At 34.2% G+C, this 12559-nt stretch overlaps 1 protein-coding gene across 4 annotated transcripts in view; it reads right to left on the bottom strand.

The window, feature by feature from the left end:
* Positions 1-12559, bottom strand: part of anapc1 (anaphase promoting complex subunit 1) — a 169425-nt gene that overhangs the window by 52059 nt on the left and 104807 nt on the right. For all 4 annotated transcript variants that reach the window (XM_005157066.5, XM_005157067.5, XM_001921133.6 and 1 more), the window contains exons 30-34: positions 11717-11808; positions 6289-6423; positions 3692-3774; positions 3282-3360; positions 863-937 (exon numbers count right to left, since the gene is read on the bottom strand). In XM_005157066.5, the coding sequence (XP_005157123.1) occupies positions 863-937; positions 3282-3360; positions 3692-3774; positions 6289-6423; positions 11717-11808 (464 nt within the window). The remainder of the gene's footprint in view (positions 1-862; positions 938-3281; positions 3361-3691; positions 3775-6288; positions 6424-11716; positions 11809-12559) is intronic.

Genomic DNA, 12559 nt, shown 5'->3' with positions numbered 1-12559 from the left:
AAAAATACTGCTTAACGGGACTAATAATTCATTCATTCATTCACTTTCGGCTTAGTCCCTTTATTAACCCTTTATTATGGTGGTTCTTTCTGCGCCACAGCAGAAAGAACCACCAACTTTTTACACAGCGCATGCCCTAACAGCTGTAACCCAGTACTGGGAAACATCCATACACTCTCATTCACACACATACACTACGGACAATTCACCTATACCACATGTCTTTAAACTTGAGGACAACCAGAGCACCCGGAGGAAACCCACGCCAACATGGGGAGAACATCCAAACTCCACACAGAAAAGCCAACTGACACGGGTGAGGCTTAAACCAGCGACCTTCCTGCTGTGAGGCGATATCGCTACCCACTGCGCTGCCCGGGGGTAACAAAATTGAAATTACAATTTTTTTTAAACTGCTTTTATTCTAGCCGAAAAAAATAAATAAATAAGACTGTCTCCAAGAGAAAACGATATTATCGAAAATACTGTGAAAAATGTCTTGCTCTGTTAAACATCATTTAGGAAATATTTAAAAAAGAAAACCAAAATCACAGGAGGGTGAATAATTTTGACTTGAACTCCATATGCTGAGCACTGAAACTTTTCAAGATATTTCAATGACCATCCTCTCCCTCCTCCATTACTCAATGACCTGCACAACCACACACCACGGTTGAAGTGACCGAACAACTCTGTGTTTTGCAACATGAGCATTGCCAAATATTTGACCAACCTTTGAACTAAATGAAGGGGGGGGGGAGAAAACATGACCTGAAGCAAAAATGTGTTTCCTCTTTCTGAAGAAAACACACGCAATGATGGCTGATTCCCTGCAGTGTGTTCGAGCTGTAACTAACAGTACCTGAGGAACATTGCTGGTCACCCAGTCGGCATTGGGAAAGATCTCGTCCCACATGATAAGGCATCTGGCCAGCGTCTGTACAGAGAACAAAGCGAGAGATCAACATTTCACACTGAATTGCGAAAAAGGAAATGTTTGTACATCACTTTCTTTAGAAGCGTTGCTGTTTATAGGCTCTGTTCCAAATCCTAGTGAACTGCATAGTCTATATTAGTGATGGGAAGTTCGAATCATTTTACTGACTCGGATCTTTGAGTCTTGTTTATCGAGATGAACGAATCTTTTTTCGAGTCATTTCGTTTATTTGGTTTAATTTGCAAAAATATTATTAAGATGTTACAAATTGCTTCCAAACACATCTACAACTAGCCCAAAAGGTTGATCACACGACAAATAAGTCATAAGTAGAATACTATAAGGAGAAAATAATAATTCAATGTTGACCTGCTCTTTTGTCTATGAAGATATTGTTGTCTCTTTGCTCAGCTCACCTCTTCATGTCTTCAAATGTCAGTGGTTCGTTCACGTTACACTGACAGTCACATATAATCTTAACCAATGTACACAGTCGGAGCTGATAGGAGCCATGATAATTAGTTCACCTTTCAAGTCTTCTGGTTCTTGAGTCGTTCGTTCATCACGTGACAGAATGACTAAAACCCGAGGACTAGAGATGAACGGATCAATTATTTTTCCGGCTCTAAACGCATATTATTGGCCCGAGAGGAACGAATTACTCAAATCTGATATAGGACTCGAGAGATGAACAGTTTAATTCTTTTTCCAGCTCTAAACGCATATGATTGGCCCGTGAGGAACGAATGACTCAAACTCGATAGAGGACTCGAAAAACAAACGGTTCAATTCTTTTTCCGGCTCTAAACTCATATGATTGGCGTGTGATGAACAAATGACTCGAAAGAGGACTCGTAAGATGAATGGATCAATTCTTTTTCCGACTCTAAACGCATATGATTGGCTTCTGCCTTTCCGCGATGAATGATTCAAAAGTCTTAAAAGGAATGATAGCACCTGAACAAATGTGCGCACGCGCGGATGAACGAATCACTCCCTGAGAGGACTCGTAGTTCCCTAATCACATTGAAGATTTGTTCATAATGAACTAATCGTTCATAAACGACCCATCACTAGTCTATATACCAGTTTCCTTGTAAGGATAAAATTTTGAATAAAAAAATTGCAAATAGATACTCTAGATACTAAAGAGCCTTTGATTATGAACAAGATTTGACGAGAAACTGAAGTACGCGATGATATAAAAAAAAATCATTCATTCATTTAGGCGGAAGTGATGCTTTGAATGTTGATATCTCCCGAATGTAAATTGTCACTCGCTTGAAGCAGCACTAGCTAAATATCCTTAAGGCTAACACACTGATACTAAGGCTGTACTCACACTATGTACAGTTGCCTCGAACCAGTTACAGTTTCCCCCGACGGCTCGCACTTACATACAATCGGGCTTCTGCGCGCTTACGTCATCGATGCTGCGCCGTTCAGTGAGCGCTCTCGCTCAGCACAGTGGAGATTTATAGTTATATCCCTTCAGTCGTTTGTTATGCAGTGACATGCAGTCAAATATTTTGCCAAACAGTCCTTAGGGATGCGGTGACACGCAGTCAGATATTTCGCCGAACAGATCCACCCCTTTTGCCGCTCATAAACAATCATAAAGCTCTCGTGCTGCAGGAATGAGGAGGTCTGCTGAAGGTGCAGCTGTCGTGCAGTGAGGGGTTTGCGTCTTTAATAAACTACGGCAGTTTGCGTTCACTGAACAGTAAGTTTCGCTTTCAGTTTCGGGCTTAGGCGTGTTTTGCACTCACACTACAAACATACTGCACCAAAGCACAAGCTCAGGCACACCTCTTCCAACTGGGCCAGGGCCGGCCAAGTGAACCGTGCTTGAGCCCAATTCGGCGCACTCACATTTCTCAAACGATCCAGGAAACGGGCCTGGGCACAGTATGGATGGCATAGTGTGAGTAGGCCCTTACAAGTAAAATACTTTATTTTAAATTCATGGGACCTTTAAAAGATCCCCTTTAAAAGCTCAGTGGGGCCTATTGCTCAAATATGCACATAAAAACGGATTTACAATGATTCAGGTTTGACAAATTTAGGTGCTATTGTGCATTTTGTGCAATTCAGCGATCAGCGAACTGACTACTGAACTAGGGAGCCGATTGAGACGCACCCATAGTCTGCTGGTCAAAAAAACAACCTGAAAAGGAAGTGATGTCCATTAACACACACAGCAGGGTGGAAAATGACCCCATATCTGACCTTAAAAGTCATCGTAAAACATGAGAAGAGTTGGTAAAAGTCATGACATGAGGTGTAAATGTGCAGGAGCCCATGAGCCCAGAGGCCAGAATGAGAAGCTGTAGTGTTTTCTCACCCTCAGCAGCAGGAACTCAGGCTTGATGAAGTCCAGCAGGAACATGGTGTCTGGGGCTTTCAGCCAATCAGCAACGGACCTGCAGGAGGCCGGAGAAACAGGTGTGAATGCAAAAGAGCAGAGCAAGCCGGATGAAGCCCGCTTTCATCTCACACTGCTGAATATGTGGAATAAGTTGGCCTTTTTATACACAAAAAAAAATTGGCTTTCGGCATTCACAGTTTAATGTTTTTTTGACTTTAAAGGTGAAGTGTGCGATTAAAAATATTAAAAATAATAATGCTCAGCTTTTTAGGTAAGCTTAATTGATTTAGAATTTAATTTTTTTAAGAGTTTAACACTGAGATTATTTCAAAAATAGCTCAGTTTTTTATCTGAAATGAGTGAATGATAAAACAAATCAAACTCACCTATTATTTGTTTTGAGGTAAATCATGGCCAGAGCAAGTGTAGCCCCAGGACAAGTCACGTCTACATTGATGGTGTCACCTTCCTATTAAAAACACAAACAGTTCATCTGTTTAGCCTTTTCACCAATACTAGATAATGAAAGATATGTTCAGCAAACTATTATACTACTCACTGGTATTAAGCCAATTGATTAAAAACATGTACAATTGAAATGAATATAAATTTCTGTAGATGGTATTAGTTATGATGTAATATTTTGTTACTGGAAACAGTCGATCATCTGTGTTTATATATCAAATCAACCTCTTTTTTATGTTTTTACAGCAAACAATTTCATGAGCTCAAAAAAATCTCATTATTTGTCATTTTAAATCTTTATTATTTTAATTAGGATTTTTATTAGTTCTGTTTTGGTAACTATTTATATTGTGTCTAGACCAGTAGACCTTCTTTTCGGCTTAGTCCCTTAATGTTGTTATATTTTGATATAAATATATATGTCATGCTGAATAATAATGGCTTATAATTTCACCAATATTTTGCCATTTTAATCACCAAAAGTATTTGTACTATTAAAGCACCCTACTTAAAACACCCTACTTGCAAAATTTGTTAGTAATAATAATAATAATAATAATATTATAAAATAATATGAAAAAATAAAATAATAGTAATAATATTAAAAAATAATATTATTTAAGAAATAAAATATTCACAACAATAATAATACCAAACGCACTAGACACCCTACCTGCAATAAACATGTATTTGATAATAATAGCAACAATAATATTAATAAAAAAATAATAATAGTAATTATACAAATGAAAATAATGATAATAATATTAAATATAAAATTATTAAAACGTAATAAATATAATAATAAATAAAATAATAGTAACAATATTTAAAAATAAGATTTAAAAAATTAACAACAACAACAACAATAATGAATACATTATCGACACCCTACTAAAAAATTTATATGTATTTGATAATAATATTAAATATTATTAATACTAAAATTATTACGCCTTCCACTGCCCCTCTTCCAAACGGTTGGTCATGTTTTTACGGTTTTAAATAATGACTGTTAAAGTCCTTAAAAAAACGACTGTTTAAAATACTAGCTTACACACACAGCATTGCTGGTTTACAAAAAAAATAAAAAAAATCAAGCAAGCATCCTGTTGCATTACTACAACACTTGATTTTGGTTTTATTGCAAAAAAACAGGGAAACATGTTAATGAGAATATTTTATCTTAATATTAAAATATTCTAATTAAATTGGTCTTACAGTTTATATTTTCAGGTTTTTCATAGTAACAGACATATCAACCATTTGGTAGAGGCTGAAATTTCAGAAATTATGAGATGTGTTGAAAAAAATGCATCGAGTCTTTTAACTTTAAAAGAAATTAAGAGATAAGAAATGCAATCCATACATTTTTTTTCTTGGTGGGGTAGTTAAAGTGATAAAATATTAAATAATAATAATAATAATAATAATAAAAATGAACCGAATAATAGTTATACAGAAAATAATAATTATAAAATAATAATGATACTAAGTGCAATTATATTCAGTAATACTATTAACAACATTATCAATTATAATAATAAAAATTAATGAAATTGTATAATTGGAAATTATATTAAACAAAATAATAATAATAATAATAATAATAATAATAATAATAATAATAATAAACATTTATTATTATTATTATTATTATTTATTATTATTATTATTATTATTATTATTATTATTATTATTAAGAAATGCAATCCAAATAAAAAAAAATTTGGTGGGGTAGTTAAAGTGATGAAATATTAAATAATAATAATATTAATTAAATAAAATAATAGTTACAGAGAATATAATAATATTTATTATTATTAAAATTATTATTATTATAGTTTAAATTATATTCAATAATAATAACAATATTAATAATATTAATAATAATAATAAATACAATTATATTAATTGAAATTATATTAAACAAAATAATAATAATAATAATACAAATAAAATTAATACATTTATAATTATTATTACTGTTATTATTACAAGAGTATTCAATGTATTTTTAATTTAGAAAATTTGTTTGATAAAGACCCCAAAATGGGGCATCTTTCATGTACTGTAGCTATTTCTGAAACAAAATATGGTCATTTACCGATGCCACATATTTCTTCAGAAGCATAACTTGGTTTACTCTTACGAGAAATTAAACTGTAAAACAAACCACATGTGAGCCGTGGCATGACTATGAAAGAGAGAGAGAGAGAGAGATATTTATAAATGCCACAAACTAAGAGGTAAAGAGAAAACAGATCTGTATTAAGTTTTTTATAAATATATATATGCATGTATTCTATTGCTTTATGTATACTGCATATATTCCTTTCTATTTTATGATATATTATTATTGTTTTCATTAATGTTGCTATTACTACTATTTTTATATTGGCTTTTTTACCCTCCTCTGAACACTTTGGTAATATGCACCATTGTATGTCATGCCAATAAAGTGAATTTAATCGACTAGAAAGAGCTTTAGATGAGCGTCAGTATTAGTGGACTCCACCTTGATCTGATAGCTGGGAGATTTGTGTTTCTCTCTGTTGATGCCAGCATGAGTGCGGCGATGACCTCCCACCATGTACTGATAGAGCTGCTCGGGCACGTTCAGGTCACTCATCCCGATCAGGTTACTGCCGTGCTGAAGAGAAAAACAGGAGAAAACGCAGACTCAGCATGGAGAAAACATTACTTACAGATTCTCACAGATGAACACTATTCCTGATAAATACTACTTTACAAATAACCATATACACTGCAAAAAAAAAAAAAAAACGAGTCTCGTTTCTACTCCAAATATCTAAAAACTCCTCAAAAATCAAGAAGCATTTTTTTCCAGGAAGAGTAAAATAAATGAAAAGATTTGATGTAAAAGCCGCTAAACGCCACTTCCACTAAAAATGAGCTAATGGCATTGAGTGAAAGCTTTAGGCACATAGTACACTATCAACAAATAGATTTGCTTCAAATCATCTAAAATCGCAGCGTTAGCGCAATCAGAAATAACAGTTTGTTGGCAAAAGCTGCTAAACGCCACTTGCCTTTGACGGCAAAAGCTGCTATATCCCGAGAACCAATCAGAAGGTGTGAATCGAATCACGTTTTCAACGTAGCAGCGCACTGATACGCCGGCTTTTAAAAGGAGACCAGTTTACTCCGCTTACAATTTCGATTTTAAAAGACGGAGTTTGATGAACTGGATGTGCCTGCCTGACTGTCAGTGGATGGCAAACGAAAACATCCCCTCACCTCAAAACTCTGTGTACTATAAGAAAAAGAAAACACACTGTACAGTCGGAGGTGTTGCATGCATTCATAGCGTTTGTTTGCACAGCTACGCTACTTTGAGTGAGTTAAATAATAATAATAATAATAAAAATGAACCTAATAATAGTTATACAGAAAATATTAATTATAAAATAATAATGATACTAAGTGCAATTATATTCAATAATAATATTAACAACATTATCAATTATAATAATAAAAATTAATGAAATTATATAATTGGAAATTATATTAAACAAAATAATAATAATAATAATAATAATAATAATAATAATAATAATAATAAACATTTATTATTATTTATTTATTATTATTATTATTGTTGTTATTATTATTATTATTAAGAAATGCAATCCAAATAAAAAAAATTTGGAAATCAAAAATCGAATCACGTTTTCAACATAGCAGCGCACTGATACGCCGGCTTTTAAAAGGAGACCAGTTTACTCCGCTTACAATTTCGATTTTAAAAGACGGAGTTTGATGAACTGGATGAGCCTGCCTGACTGTAAGTGGATGGCAAACGAAAACATCCCCTCACCTCAAAACTCTGTGTACTATAAGAAAAAGAAAACACACTGTACAGTCGGAGGTGTAGCATGCATTCTTAACGTTTGTTTGCACAGCTACGCTACTTTGAGTGAGTCCGATTTACTATACATTAAACGGCAACTGTGTTTCACGAAAGACAGAGATAAGACGTCTTTCTTTTATCCCACGTGGATGCTATGAGGATAAACAAGAGACCAAGACCTTGAGTATGGTGAGAATGAATGAATGACAGCTTCTAAAATTGTCTGAGAGGCATCCCCTTTTGCCCAGTAGGCCTACCTTGTGTTTTATTTGCTAATTTAAGCTATTTTTAAAAGATTAATATAATGTATAAAACTATACATAATATTTATTACTTCATATTACCTATACGTCTGATAAGCTTTTTATATTAATGGACAATGCACAGATATTGATGTTTCACAATGTTTTTACACTACATTATTTTAATCTACCAAGCTCAGCTTACAATGTTTACAATGTTCTACTTGCATTAAATCTAAATCCCAAATATCAGAAATGACAACAGATTGTTGAGATTTAATTAATGTCAGTTATAATGTTAAAGATTAATGCACTTACTTGACAGATTTCATTCCTTTATTTTTCTTCTGCTTTTTCCCCGGTTTATCAAGCTGCCACTTACTTGACAGATTTAGATATTTTTAATTTTAGGTGTTTTATGTTTGGTAAAATCATTTCTAATTGAATCGTTAGTTAATTTTAACTAATTACACTCTTGTCTCAAGAGGTGGATTTAGAGGTTTACAATATTGTAAAAATAAATTAATAACAACAACAACAATAATGAATACATTATCGACACCCTACAAAAAAATGTATATGTATTTGATAATATTATTAAATATTATTAATACTAATATTATTACGCCTTCCACTGCCCCTCTTCCAAACGGTTGGTCATGTTTTTACTGTTTTAAATAATGACTGTTAAAGTCCTTAAAAAAAAATGACAGTTTAAAATACTAGCTTACACACACAGCATTGCTGGTTTACAAAAAAAATCAAGCAAGCATCCTGTTGCATTACTACAACACTTGATTTTGGTTTTATTGCAAAAAAAACAGGGAAACATGTTAATGAGAATATTTTATCTTAATATTAAAATATTCTAATTAAATTGGTCTTACAGTTCATATTTTCAGATTTTTCATAGTAACTGAATTATCAACCATTTGGTAGAGGCTGATATTTCAGAAATTATGAGATGTGTTGAAAAATGCATTGAGTGTTTTAACTTTAAGAGACATTAGCCCCTTTCACACATATAGACCTTTCCGGAAAATTACCGGCAATTTTCCGGAAAGGTTGTATGTGTGAACAGGTCCTTTTTGAAAATACCGGTAAATTCGTTCTGGCTATTTTCCGGAAAGAGAAGTTGTAACATTACCGGCAATTTGCCGGAATGCTGCGCTGTGTGAATGCAGAAGGAAGATAGCCGGAAAGAGCGCGTCCACGTCTAGAACGTGCTGACGTGAGACACCTGCTTTAGCCAATCAGAACAGGCAGACGCATTCACGTGCGCCCGGTTTATGAGAATAAAAGCCTTTGAATATTTTTCCAGACACATTTAGCTGCTAGATGTTAGTCAGATAACGTTTCTATGTTCCTTCTTAATGCTAACTGTGTAAATAATTATCGATAAAATGTTTATCATAATCCGTTGTTTGTTTACCTTCAAGCTTTGCGTGTGCTTGTGAGCGCCCATAGCGCCAGCACACACACATATCATGAACATCTCGACATTCAAAAGTATTTCTCTATGTTTTCATTGGAGTTGTACTCAATACTGATCCATCTGAAGAGTTTGTAATGTAGTCAAATGTTTACAAACACAAGCGCAGCAGTTTAGAGGTCATTTCTGGTTAATGATGTCAGAATTTAACGGCATTTTGCGATAGATGTGTGAATGCTCTTTTCCGTAACGTCCTCGCCTGTGTGAACAGCGCTTTTTTGAATTTACCGGTAAAGTCGTTCCGGAAATTTTCCGGATATTTACCGGTATCACTGTGTGAAAGGGGCTATTAAGAGATAAGAAATGCAATCCATACATTTTTTTTCTTGGTGGGGTAGTTAAAGTGATAAAACATTAAATAATAATAATAATAATAATCTTTAGTTAATTTTAACTCATTACACTGTCTTGTCTCAATAGGTGAATTTAGAGGTTTTTGCAAAAAAAGCACAAGTGGATTTAGCTGGTCGACGCAAAAGAAAATTTACCAAAGAAAACCAAAGAATTGTCTAAAGTAACACTTATATATATATATATACACACACTAGCTAATAACCGTATCATTACATATAAAATGAAACTTCTGAACATAATCAGAGGAGCCTGATAGAAAATGCTCATTTACAAGAAAAGAGGTCTGATGAATTTGGAGGGTTTTGCATATGAACTCTTCAAATATTCCCTTCTTTTCAGAAATAATGAGCCAAAAATGAAGTGAGTTTCTTCTGCTTTTATTATTATAATTTCTTATAATTTATTTGTTTTCTATTCTCTTGTTCTTTTTGCAAAAGTATAAAAGAAAATATGGAAACTCTTATGCTAGTTCAAGCATGTTTGTACTGTACTCCACTAAATAAAATTTAAGTGAGTTTTTCCTTAAAGCAAGATAAACCATCCGACAAAATAATCTTGTTTTCACTTTAAAATTGAAAAACTTTAAAAACTTTTGATCTTACCTCATTGGCAGATTATTTAGCTTGTTTTAAGGAAAAAAATCCCTTAATTTTGACTTATTATTTATGGAAAACAAAACTAAATGTTCTGCTTGTCTAGTAAATGTTAGTTGATATAATAATGTCTAAACTGTTTAGACTAGAAACAAGACAAAATCTTTAACAAAGAAAAGCATCTTGTGCGTCTAGTATTGCTAAATACTATTATTAATTATTCATATTGTGAACCAACTTTTATTGTTGTTTTCATTATCAACAATATATAAATGATTAGCTCTCCTGTGAAATTTGACATCTGCTGTTTAACGAAAATATGTTTTTTTTAAAAACCATAATAGTTTTAATAACCCATTTCTAATAACTAATTTAGTTTGATCTTGCCATGATTTCAGTACATAATATTTTACAAGGTACTAGTATTCAGCTTAAAGAGACATTTAACGGATATTTAGGATAACAAGGCAAGTTGTTGAGCAACAGTGATTTGATTTTACTTTTTTTTTTTTTACATATTTATTAATATATAATTTATTCCAGTCAAACTAAAAGAAATAAGACCTTCAGGAGAAGACAAATATAATAGGACAAACTGTAAATAAATGCCCTTGCTCTGTAAGGCCGTACTCACAGTAGGTACAGTTGCCTCGAACCAGGCCAAAGCACGCTTGTCCCCCCTCCCGTCTCCCCCGACGGCCCGCACTCACAACATAAACGGGCCTCGGCACGCTTACGTCATCGCTGCTGCTCTGTTCAGTGAGAAGCGCTTTCTCACTCAGCAGCACAGTGGAGATTTCTCTAGCTATATCGTGTCAGTCGTTTGTTATGCAGTGACATGCAGTCAAATATTTCACCAAACAGTCCTTAGGGATGCAGCGACACGCAGTCAGATATTTCGCCGAACAGATCCGCCCCTTTTGGCGCTCATAAACAATCATAAAGCCCTCGTGCTGCAGGAATGAGGAGGTCTGCTGAAGGTGCAGCTGTCGTGCAGTGAGGAGTTCTCGTCTTTAATAAACTAGGGCAGTTTGCGTTCACTGAACAGTAAGAATGATTAATAAATCCATATGTAACAGTCCCTTAAAAGTCACGTCTCGCTTTCAGTTTCGGGTTTTGGCGCGTTTTGCACTCACACTACAAACGTACTGCGCCAAAGCCCAAGTAAACTGTGTTTGAGCCCGATTCAGCGCACGCACACTTCTCAAACGATCCAGGAAACGGGCCTGGGCACTGTACGAATGGCATAGTGCGAGTAGGCCCTAAAACAACACTTGAGAAATTTTTGAAAAACGTCAGTATTTTCATCAAATGATCATTGATATAAAGATCATTGGCATCATTAGCAAACATCAGGATCATTTGAGAAAGCACTTGAGAAAGACACTGACCCCGAGGCAGACCATGCCGAGTGCCAGTCCTGCAGCTAGAGAATATGACTCTCTGTCCGTGCAGTATTCCATCTCTGGACCCGGCGGACGACCTGGGGAAACACACAACTGTTACAGAAACACAAAGATGACAGAAAAGCTTATTTGCTCCAACATTATGTTAAAGGTTCAGTTCACCTAAATTAAAGATTCTGTCATTTACTCTTTTATGTCTGCATTGACATTGGTAGCAATTGACTTCCACACTATATCCTACTATGGATCTCAATAGAAAATGATTCCTAAATTCTTCAAAATATTTTATTTTGTGTTTATTAGAAAAAAGAAGAATCTCATGAAGGTTGGAAACCACAGTTTTTTTTTTTGAGTGAACTAGCTATTCAAACCACCAATAAACCTACCCATATCAACAAATCAACCAATAACCTTAACCCTATCCCACCTCAAAAGAACTGTGTTATTGCAATACAAAATTAACAAATGACAAAAATTTTATTCTATGCATTCACATCGCCGCTGGCAAGAGTCTCAAAATTTGGTCTTGCCTCCCTGCTGACAACACTGTCAATCGTCACAGCTCCACTGTTGACAGCATCAAGATTCACTACCTTAATCTCTTATTTGAAGGGTTGCAGCATATCAGCAAATCAGTTATTGTATATTTATGCATAAAAACATGTTTCTAGAGGGAAAATGTTGCGGACCTTTAATCAAACTCATTTAACTTTTGAAGATCAAGTTGTTGCGTGTGGTGTGGCTTTGCTCCACTTATTCAATATCTGCCCATATGTCTCAAATATTCTGAAGCAGCAATACTGTTTTGTACTGTCGTTATAGTTAGCA

This window comes from Danio rerio, chromosome 13 (genome assembly GCF_049306965.1).
Source record: "Danio rerio strain Tuebingen ecotype United States chromosome 13, GRCz12tu, whole genome shotgun sequence".
Classification (NCBI taxonomy): domain Eukaryota; kingdom Metazoa; phylum Chordata; class Actinopteri; order Cypriniformes; family Danionidae; genus Danio; species Danio rerio.
The sequence above is the reverse complement of the archived record's forward strand: the minus strand, read 5'-3'. Positions and strand labels throughout refer to the sequence as shown.